Source organism: Struthio camelus, chromosome 1 (assembly GCF_040807025.1).
Source record: "Struthio camelus isolate bStrCam1 chromosome 1, bStrCam1.hap1, whole genome shotgun sequence".
Lineage (NCBI taxonomy): Eukaryota > Metazoa > Chordata > Aves > Struthioniformes > Struthionidae > Struthio > Struthio camelus.
This window is the reverse complement of record NC_090942.1, coordinates 61,374,913-61,386,361: the sequence shown is the minus strand read 5'-3', so window position 1 is coordinate 61,386,361 and position 11,449 is coordinate 61,374,913. Positions and strand designations below refer to the sequence as shown.

At 49.9% G+C, this 11,449-nt stretch overlaps 1 protein-coding gene across 4 annotated transcripts in view; it reads left to right on the top strand.

The window, feature by feature from the left end:
* Positions 1 to 2,281: 2,281 nt before the first annotated feature.
* ABTB3 (ankyrin repeat and BTB domain containing 3) overlaps positions 2,282 to 11,449 on the top strand; it is a 189,284-nt gene continuing 180,116 nt past the window's right edge. For 2 of the 4 annotated variants that reach the window (XM_068943898.1, XM_068943880.1), the window contains exon 1: positions 2,283 to 3,512. In XM_068943898.1, the coding sequence (XP_068799999.1) occupies positions 2,552 to 3,512 (961 nt within the window). In that variant the 5' untranslated portion in view covers positions 2,283 to 2,551. Of the gene's footprint in view, positions 3,513 to 11,449 lie in introns of all 4 variants that reach the window. The other 2 variants (XM_068943908.1, XM_068943891.1) reach the window with 2 other exon arrangements.

Below are 11,449 nucleotides of genomic sequence, written 5' to 3'. Positions count from 1 at the left end.
CGTGCGATATAACTTGGATCTCACTGTGACTGCACAATCTGTAGTAAGGACTCATATTTTGCTTTCTGAGTTAAAACAAAAAGCACCTCTGTAGTTGCAAAGGGAGCTTTTGAAATACAGACCGACTCTGAAGCAGTAATATAAATGTCTGAGTCTGCAGGCAGCTTGAGACAATTGTCCATTTCTCATTTGCTCCACTCATCTCAACACATTGTGGATGCCGTAGCCTGAGATGGTGCTTTAAAGGTCAACATTAACCTTTTTATTCCTAATCATCGCAACATAAACATCGAGCTCTTTTGTTCCACCCACCCTCCCAGGACACCCAATGTGTTCCTCCCTGAAGTGCAACAAATCACTTGGTAAAAAACTCCCCAAACTTGTAAGTTTCCCGGAGTTTGACTTGGCTTTCCCTGAGTTTGACTTTGACAAGTGACATGTTGTCAGTGCAAACAGTTGGAGAGCTTTGTGAAAGAGCAGGGACCGAGTCAAGCCAATGGAATTTGTTAGAAAAATAAATATCCTGAGGTGTCCGGTCCTGGTGTTGCCTCCATTCTCCTACCAAATTAAAACGTGGAGAATTTCACTGAGCAACCTTGAAGCTGAATAGCTACTGCACTGAAGCGCTGAAGACACCAGAGGGCTCTTTTGCAAGATTTAGATCTGATTTGTCATAAAGTCCCCATGATTTTGCTCTCAAGGCACGCTCTCCTTTTTGATGAGTCCAACCCAAGATGAGCTGCTGCCTGCAGCGTGGGCCTAAACTTGCTGTTTGCCGCATGAACCAGTCACTGGTTCAGGCTGCTCCTGCCCTCAGCTCTGGCATTTCTTAAGACCACGGCAAGGATTTGGTGGTGGTTAGGATTTTTGTGATGCTCTGGGGTGCAGGGTGCCTCTTGTGCAATGACGGAGATAACGCTGAGAAACCAGTTTCTGACAGCGCTTGACTTAATTTGGAACGCAACCTCCTCTTGGTGTTTCCAGCGATGTCATAGTTTTCCCCAACCTGTTTGACAAATTAGCCTACCTGTAGCTGCGTTCATGCCTTTCCTTCAGGAAGTTTATGTTGAAGGAATGCCAGGCTTTGCTCACTTGGACGGGTAAATCTCTTACATGACTTGCCTCGTCTGCTCAAGAATTTTGGCTGACTCTGTAGGCATGACAGGGAAATGTGTTTGCTAGGCTTTTACACTTAAAGGGATAGAATTTTGCTGGTATTTTACGCTTTGAAAGGATATAATTCTTCTTCAAAACAGAACACACTGTATTCTTAGTCTTTTGCCTGGGACATTAGCCATGCAACTCCTAATAGCACTAAAGCCTAGCAATGTAAGATTAAAATATATTAGTTGGGGATAAGCTGTCCACGTAGTGCACAGGAGATCTTAATGTGCATGGGGAATGCACGCTAAACCTAACACAAATCTGACTTTTCAAACCTTTCATGACACTTAGGGGGTTAATTTCAAGAATTTCTAAGGGTTTTATTGCATTTGTTTTAATTATTTGGAAAATGCTTTTCCTGACTTGGATGATGCTTGATATTATTACGTGGCAGTTTCTGCTCAGTTTCAAAACATCTTGAATATCTCATTCTACTTGTGTGTGTGTGTGTGTGTGTGTGTGTGTGTTTGTGTATGTGTGCTGCCTTTATAGCAAAATCAGCAAACTGCCGGAATAAAAAATAGTGAGAGCTGGAGCGGGACTCTAATTTATGTGCTCGAGACACAATGGCAATGGATTTAATAGAAACCTTCCTCGCACCTTTCCGTTACCGACGGTGCTTTCTGTTTCCCGCAAAGTCCCCGGGCACTGAGGGGCCGAGAGGGGATTTGGTGAGGCCAGCGCAGAATTAAAATTTCTGAATTTTGCAGCGCGCAAAGTCCCTGTCTTTGGGCCAGCCCCCTCGCCCCGGCCCCGCGGAGGCCGCGGGTGCGGAAATCCCCCGACGTTTTAGCACTTCGACTCCGCGTCCGCGCTCGCCGAGCGGAAGAGGGGGAGAAAGGGCCGAATAAAGCCTTGGGGGGGGGGGTCAGGAGGGCGCCGAGCGGCCCCGCGGCGCGGTGCGGAGCGCTGCGCCCCGCGGTGGCTCCGCGCCCCGCGGAAGCGAGGCGCGGCGCCGCCGGCAGCACCGGCGCCTCCCCATTGGCCGCCGGCCGCGGTGTTTTGCATGGCTCCACCCCCGCGTCGTTCCATTGGCCGCTGGCCGCGGTGATTTGCATGGCACCGCCCCCCCGGCGCCTGGCTGGCCGGTGCTGCGGGTGTCGGCGCGGCTCGGCGCAGTGCAGGAGCCGGAGCGGAGCGGGGCCGCCGGCTGCACCGCACCGCACCGCACCGCACCGCACCGCACCGCACCGCACCGAGACGCTCCCGCTCCCGCTCCCGCTCCGCCGCCGTCTCTCGCCGCCCGGCTGGGAGCGGGGGTCGCCCCGCTGCGCGAGGCAGGCAGAAAGGACGGCGAAGTAGTGAGCGGGGCTCGCCTCCCTGCCTTGTTCTTTTTCCTCCGCTTTCTCTTTCCGAGTTTCCTGCGGGTGCAGCATGAAGTGCAGCGATGGCAAGGAGAGGTAAGACGGTCGTGAGGACGCTGGAAGATTTGACGCTGGATTCTGGTTATGGTGGCGCCGCGGACTCGGTCCGGTCCTCCAACTTGTCGCTGTGCTGCTCGGATTCCCACCCGGCGTACCCCTATGGAGGAAACTGCTGGCCGCAGCTAACTGACTCCATGCACAGTCGGCACAACAGCTTTGACACCGTCAACACCGTCCTAGTGGAAGACTCCGAGGTGCTGGACTGCGCGGGGCAGCAGTGCTCCCGGCTCCTGCCCGACCTTGAGGAGGTCCCCTGGAGCCTGGAGGAGGTGGAGGCACTGCTGCTGCCGCCGCCGCCACCGCGCCGGGAGCAGCGGGCGCCGGGCGCCGCCGCCGCCGCCGGCCCCGGCAGCCGGGATGCGGCGGCGCGGCTGTCGACGCTGGTGAGCCGGGCGCTGGTGCGCATCGCCCGGGAGGCGCAGCGGCTGAGCCTGCGCTTCGCCAAGTGCACCAAGCACGAGGTGCAGAGCGCCATGGAGATCGTGCTGGGCTGGACGCTGGCGGCCCGCTGCACGGCGGCCGCCCTGGGCGCCCTCTCCCTCTACAACATGAGCGGCAGCGGCGGCGACCGCTTCAGCCGCGGCAAGTCGGCGCGCTGCGGGCTCGCCTTCTCCGTGGGCAAGTTCTACCGCTGGATGGTGGACAGCCGCGTGGCCCTGCGCATCCACGAGCACGCCGCCATCTACCTCACCGCCGGCACCGAGAGCCTCTTCCGCGACATCCACGCGCGGGTGATGGCCGGCCCCGCCGCCCCGCCGTCCGGCCGCCCCGCCGCCGCCGCCGCCGCGCCCGACAAGGAGAAAGAGGGCGGCGAGGCGCCCCGCTTCACCCTGGAGTCGCTGGAGCAGACGGTCAACAACGACCCCGAGCTCTGGGGCTTGCTGCAGCCCTACCAGCACCTCATCTGCGGCAAAAACGCCAGCGGTGAGTCGCCGCCGCCGCCGTCGGGTCCGCGGGGCGCGGCGCGACGGGGCGGGACGCGGGGCTACCACCTGCTGCGCCGGGCGAGGGGACCGGGCCGGGCGGGGCCGTGTCGTGCCGGCTGCCCCGCGCCCCCGGCGGGGTGCCTGGCACCTCCGAGCCGCCCCCGCAGCGCCGCGGCACCTGCCGCCGCGGGCGCGCAGCGGCCGGTCCCCTGCGGGCTGCGGCGGAGCCGCATCTCCTTCATCACCCGGCGAGCCGCCAGTGCGGGACGTGGGTGCTTTTTTTTTTTAAATGTATTTTTCTTTATTTTCCTTTTTTTGTTTTTTTTTAATTTTTTTACGCGGCGCAGCGCTAGCGGGGGCGCGACGAGCCGCCCCGTCGGGGCCGGGCGGTGCCGGCCGCCGCGGTGCGGCGGGGAGCGGGGCAGGTCGGCGGCTTGCCCGGCGAGGCGCGGCGGGAGCTGCGGGCATGCCTGCGGGCCCGCTGCCGGGGGCGGGCGCGTGTTTCTAGCGCTTTTTTTGTTTTGTTTTGTTTGTTTATATTTTTGAGGGGCTTCTCCGTTGGGTTTCGGCGAGGGCCGGGTGATGCACATCCTTCAGAGCTTCAGTTTTCCACAGGAAATGGCAGAAGCGCAGCAAAGCGCTCGCGAGCGAGATCAAACTTTGTTACATATGCAGTGGTTTGGCCAGAGATTGCGTGGTTGGCGCTGAAATGCAGTCTTTCTGGACAGATTTCATTCATGTTGCTGCTTGTTTACCCAGAGCTTGACACAGAGGCAACACAGTGATGCATCAACTTCCTAGGGATTTCTTTCTTTCTTTCTTTTTTTTTTTTTTCATGAGGTGTCCAATATTTGTAATGAGTTTTCTTTTAATAGAGCAGGGTCCCAAAGTTGACGCTGCTTCTTATTTCAGCTCCCTCTGTTTGTCAGGGAAGGGAAAATGGAACAAGCCGGTAACGCGTCTCAGGGAAGCGCAGTTAAAATTGTGTGGTTTTTTGCTTCATACAAGCATGCACAAGCACATACGCACACTTTTCGTGAGCTTAAATACAAAATACCTGTCAGGCTGAGATGCAGATGTTTGGGGGGGGGGGGGAAGGGAACTGGGAAAACCGGGATAACTGGAAGACCAGATCAGGTCTACAGATTAACCCTGTTAAGTTGTTATAGCCACAGACAATGCATTATGGCCAATTATCTTTTGTTTTAAGACACCTTCTCTCCCTTGAGGGGTCCAAAGGAGGACGCCAGGCAGAAGCAAAAGATGGGGGCAAATCCTCCCCTAGTGTAAATCACTGTGGCTCGATTATGTTCCTCTGGCGGTTTTACCCCAGCTGAGCCAGTCCTCCCTGGAGGCTCTGCTGCACCTCAGATGGAAAGGAGTGCGCTGCTCACAGTGGCGTGTGCCGCAGGATCCCTGGGCTTTATTTCAGTGTAGTTTGTGTGCAGGCATGTCTTCCCCTGGAGTGACACTGTTGTTTTTCCGCACGTCCCGGTATTGTGTCTGTAGGTTTCGACTGGCATTGTGTTGCATTTCTGACATTGCAGCGCTGTCTGTTCGGATTCCTATTGAGCCGTTCATTTTGTTTCGCAGATTTGTAACTCTCGCTGTATCAGCTTGGTGGATTTAAGTGAACTTCATTTTGACCCTCATTTATCACCATTCCAGGGACATGAGTTGGAGTTTTCATCTCCATTTTGTCCATTTTTTGCCAGCTTTACCTGGCACAAATCTCCTTGGTGGCTCAGTCCTGACTCAAGCAAATGACATTTTTTGAAGATGTTAGAATCAGACCCTAGCAAGTTGTCCATTTTGTTTTGCCTCTCTCCCTATGTCATTATATTTTCCATGCAAATGACTGCAATGTTATTTTGCTTTTTAACATCATTAATATGTAGTTTGACATCCTGAGATATATATACATATATATATTGAAAGTTGCAGGTGCAAACAAAACAGAGTCAGGCCTTCTTGCAGTAAAAGCCCCTTTTTATTTCTGTTCATGTTTATTTAGATTTATTCCAAGGGTGCGTTACATAGTCTTAACTAAAACAGGCATTATAAACCATTAAAAAGATCAGTCTGTTCCTTCACCGTTGAGATATGGGTCTATGTATACAGTCTTCATCATTTTGATGTCTGAGTGTGCCACAGTTGGTTGTGAATGTTTCCTTCTCAGGTGCTTAAAAGGTAGGGAAGTCTGATGTGAGAGATTATTTGACCTGGTCAAAACTGTTTGGGAAATCTCTGGTAGATTGCTCGAACTGCTGGCAGCTACATTTCTATCAAGTGGCATAACCGCAAGTTCATCCTTCCTCTGTACTCACTACTTGAAACGTAGTGATAAAGCAGTTGAATATATAACAGACTTCTCGTTACATCTCCTGCATTACTGCAGGAGACTAGCCGGGTCTTACGCTATGGGAGGTCGATAAATCTGTCACAGATTTATCTACAGGCACTGAAATAGGTTGACTTGGTCCACCAGACACAGATGAGAATTGATTACTGGATCCTTTTGGGACATACCGTGACCAATGTGGTTTGAGTCAGAGAAAAAAGGAAAACAGTACAAAAGGAGGCCTCCTACTAATAATACCTTTTGAGGTGAGCAAATGTCAAACCTTTTAAAATTGTCCATGTTAAAATCAACACCTTTTAACATCCATATGGACAATGAAATAGGCAGCCCGTGAAGATCGCAGGACATGGGAATGTGCAGGGTGCAGAGTTTGAGCGTGAAGCAGTCCGAGGCAGTTCTAAAGCAGGCTGTAAACGCAGGTTTTAGGAGGATGGTCTCAGAATTTGACAGATGTGGATTGTTCATTCAGGGCTTCCCCGTCAGCTGTGTAGAGTGTTTGATGGCTGCAAGTGAGGTTTTCTAGCCTCGTGTCCTACCACATCATCGTGGAAGCTGCTTGAATAAGATTAGTATTGCAAGATAACTTTCATCTATGTGGTCATGCACTATCAGACGAAGACAGTCTGAGGCAGTTCTGCTGCTGGGGGCCTTCAGCCTGCTGGACTTCTCTCAGGCACGTCTAGCTTGAGCTCATACAGCCCCCTGACATGAACCGTGGTGTCCCACAGGTCACTGGCTACTCCTCGTGCAGGGTTGAAGGTGAACAGGTGGAAGTGGTGGTGGCATTCATTCGTGCATCGCAGACAGTGGTCCACGTCGCCTTTAAAGGCCTCATGGCAACTTCTTGTGTGAAATGGGAATAGGGATGGCAAAACAGAGGTAGGTAGCAGCATCATCTCGATGAAGTCAGTGAGCAGTTTCTGGCATCTCATCTGAGTTTACCCCAGTTACTATATGAGTAAGAGTAGACCTCAGAAGCACTTAGAGGTAGTATTTTTTTTTCCTGTGCAACCAGGATTTTAATGTCGTGGTTGAGTGAAAATTAAAAACTCTACGTTTGGGATTTCGTTGACACTCAAATGTTTCAATTATGAGTTCTGTCTCAACAGTGCAGTACCCATTTTACATTTCATAACATTCACAGGGAGTGCTATTTCCCTTGAAATAGTGGGAGCAAAATATTGTGTACTCAGTAAAAGGCAGTAAAAACTAGCACCTCTGTGGTTTAAGCTATATTATTATTTTTTCTTTATTGCTCATCAGAACCCTACTTTTAGGCCAGATTGAAAAGCTGCTTCGAGATGACTGGGAAGGCTGCCCTAGGTCTTGGATCCAGCACAAATAGTAGGAGTAAACCTATATATTTCATTTGCACAGGGAATGTTCAAAGAGGAGATCAAAGTAGCTCAACGTTTATTATGAAAGTCTCTTTTTACAAAATGGAGGAATGGTGTTAGACAACGTTTTGACGAGTATAGCGTGTTTAGAAAATAGCCTGCTTCCCTTTTCGTCTTGGGAGTCTCTTCTCTTCTGTGGTGGGACTCGCATACATAAATATTTCCTCCAACTATGGGCATCTTAAGAGGTGCTCTGAGGGGGCCTGGATGGGCAGTATGTGCTGGAGGTGATGGAGCTGCAGTGGTGTGACGGCGCTAGTGAGATGGATGGGGTGGGAAGGGTAGATTGGCTCTGCCCTTCCCAGCAGCAGGCTAGCAGGAGAGAGCTTGGAGTTGATTTCTGCAGAGCAGCCAGCATGCAATAACCAGGCCTTGTCTGTTTGTGTACATCTACTAAAAATAGTTATTTGGAACCCAACTGTATCCATGTGGTTTCTTCCTATTCTTAATATTATTTAGAGAGAACAACACAACAACTAGGAAGAAACCCAGGATTAGGTCAGGCTTGGCTAACACGTGTCAACTAACCTCCGTTTAACCTCAAGCCTCTTCTAATCCCGGCAAGCTCAAGGGACTCTAAGCAAATGAGAGACACCAGCATATTAGCACAGCTTAACCAAGTCAGTTACTGCATTAACATTATTTTTTAATACACACCCATGGCCCCCCCCAATATATATATGTGTGTGTGTATATGGACATATATATGGAGAGAGACTGTTCTCTTTATTTGGTGGCAAACATACTGCATCTATTTGTTGTTATTTCTGTCCTTTCTATTGCAGTTGAACCATTCAAGATGCTATTATGGCTTTAGGGGCATTGTACAAATCGATCTAAAATTTAGTTGAGCTGTCATCTAGGATGATAGTGGACTATTTGGGGACAAAGTGGAAATTCATGCCTTTTTTCCTGGGCTTCTTAACTACACCTTCAAGAACATCCTTTTCTTCCCCCTTACAGTTCAATCTCCTTTTTTGCAAGGAAAAAGAATTGGAATGCGGTTTGAATTCTCTTATATGCTCCTATATATTATACTTAAGGGTTTTTGCTGTCGTGTTTTCCCCATGTGCTTCTTTTGCGCTTGAGTTCCTTGCCCAGGGGTTGACATCAGTAGCGGTGTAACAAATGATCCGTGTTTTTTCCTCGAGTCTCTTAATTGACAGCCTCAGCTACAAAATTCCATTGCCGATGTGAAAAAGGTGCGGAACGGGAGAGGGAAGCGCGTCGCGTAGGTCGATCGGGGACCCGAGGGACCAGCAGCAGAACAAAACCTCCGTGGCCGGCGGCAGATTTGTCGTGCCGGTCGGGCTGCCTCGCGGGGAGCAAGGGCTGCGCGCCACAGCAACCGAGAGGCTGCTGGTTGACTGACTGACTAAGGTTTGTTTCCCGCTGGATATTTTTAGTGGTATAATTTGTTTTGGTCATGAGTGTGACTTAAAACCCCCCCCCGAAACGGTTATTACCAGAAGCGCCCTGGTGTTAAAGCATAAAGATGGTATATACCAATATAATTGTTCCCTTTATCGTATTGGAAAGTACCTTAATAGCAGGTATAGCTGTGGCCACACTAGGGAGTTTTAGGGCTGTGACTGTATCGCTTAGCTTCTGATGTAAACAGGACTTTGGAATTACAAATGGTAGGTATGACTGTATGTACAGAAAGCCTGTAAGAGGAATAACAGTGTGATTTTAGCAGTAGATTCTTTTCGGCTCTTATACTGAGCGGCAGCACGCTTCACCCAGTCTTTCAACCCTATTTGTGAGCAGGTGACACACGGTGCAGGCTAGCCTTTAGGGACAACTTTGCACCTTTCCCTAATTCTAGTGTAAATGTTACCTCTAGCAACTGTTTTGAAGTCACTTTTTTTTTTTTTTTATATGGCGGCCTTTTTACAATGCATATTGAACCAAGCTGTCAGTTATCAGTCTGAAATCTTCTGCGTTGTCCAGAGTAAATATCCCAGTGTCCCAGATGAAGAGTGCTGAAGCCTGAGCTCTAAACCTTGCTCTAAAAAAGGGAACTAGCTCTTGTCGCTTGTAAGTTAGAGGAAAGCTTTATGCTCTTTTCCCCCTTACTCCTAATGAACGTGTGAAAGGAGAAAGGGGTGCTCGATTACATCCCGCCAGAGGAAAAGAGGGTCATTTCCTGATGCGAATGAGTGCCAAGAATTAAATTCTCTGTTAATTTCCTCTAGCCAATGCATAGAGCGTGGGGACTCTTTTTAGACGGTGCACCAAATCTAGTACCTTCCACCCAAAATAGCTCTGTAGCTGGCGCAGTACAGAATGAAAAGGAAAAGCAAGCCAGGGATAGACGAGCATGCATTTGTTGCTGGGATGTGCTCCCTTGCCCCTGGGATCGGGAACGGGCAACGCTGCCACCCATTGCTTCCCCAAGCAGGACGTCCGTAGGGGCTGACTGTGTTGCTTTGACCGAGGCGAACTGCTCCCCTGATCTCATTTAACGCTAAGTGTTAGCCTTAACTCTCGAGCGGTGAACCGGGCAGCTGCTTGGGGCTGTGGGCTGGTTTTTGAATGTTGTCACCTCACCAATCTCCCATATGATCTTGGTGGCTTGCATCAGCGCCTCCTCCGTTCCCGGTCTCCTCCCTGTTTCAACACTTGGCTGCTGCCTCCCCGTCGCTGTCTCCCAGGCTCTCGTGGCTGGTCCTGGCACTGGTGCCTTGCTGCCAGGCTTTGTGTCCAGGCCCTTCCTCCCGTGGGTTCGTTGAGGTGGTGTTTGCATCTGTCCCGTGGGTTTCGACAGGACTTAAGGAACAAGTGGGAAGATTTTTCTTCCTTTGCCCTTGTTTTCTTCCTGACCAAAAGAGATTTATTCTGCCGTCTCTGTATAGATCTCTAATTATACTTCTTGTGCACCTGATAAGTATCTCAAAGATATTAGATAGACATACAGATGGAGTCAAAATCAACTTAGAGTTTGCCCAGTTAGCTTAATCTATGATTACTTTGCCTGAGGTGTTCAACTGGAAGGTCTGAAAAAAGTGGAGATGTTATAGTGGAGCATGCCAGCCCAAGCTTTAAATGCGAGCTCTTGGTCTGTCCTTGCTCTCAGGGATTATTTACACCAAAAATTTCCATCAGTGGGCTCAGCATGGCCACCGCGTTTGTCTCTTACTGTGTAAGCTTCCCATTTGCCCAGAAGGTAGCATAGCAATCCCTGTGTTGTAGGCTGGGAAGAGAGAGGATCCGGTGGTTAGTAGCTCATTATACCTTCCGTAAAGGTAAACTCATTTCTGTTACGACAGAAGTAAGAAGGCTACTGGTGAAGTAAAATGAATCAATGCGGAGGAAGATGTAGTCTCATTTTGATAGCAGGAGTGAGGAGTACGTTTTGAGGAAGGAGTTCAAGAACAAGGAGCTGTGGTTGGTGTTTATCAATTTAGCAGAACGCATGGGTTGCAGGCACTCACACTGATACCTTGCTAGGCTGCAGAGACTTATTTTGATTATTTTCATTAGTATAACATATTTTACTGAACCGATGCTTTCAAATCATCACACTCCCTTACCATGGCAGTTTGTGGGTTATGAAGAAGTTACATAGCACAGCTTATGGTTGCTTTCTGCTGGTATATCTAGAGAGGCTTCCTAACTTTAGAAAAAATAAGGCAAAGCCAAAATAATTTAGGGGCAAACACCCTCAGATGAATACATGTAGCTCCTGCTGCGTTCATATGGCCTTCCTCATTTCTCCCGCGTTTCTCATCTGAAGTCAGAATTCGGCTTTAAGAAATAGGAGAGTGACCCTTTTCTTGGGCTTTGCGTGGTGCCCCTCAGTGTTATTCTCTTGACTGTATTTTATTCTCTCTCTTGATTCCTACGTGGAGTTCCTAGTAAGCAGGACCTGCTCTTTGCTCTTTGCTTTAAACGTTCCTAGTAACAATCCAGGAGGTTTTTTAATGTAGTCTTGTAAGAGTGCTCTTTGCACCCCCCCCCCCCCCCCCCAGTGAATACACACGCCAGCTTGGGGGCTGAAAAGGGGCTTTGGATCTCTACAGTCTCCCACCAGGATTTTCTTGGCCCTTCACTGACTGGGGAAAAAATTGGTTTTGACAGTTGCTTTAGAGTTAAGTGAAACCAGGCTGGGAGTAAGGAACAGGAAGCAAATGCCTGGAGTTAAGGTGAGAAAATTACCCAGCTGGTACAAAT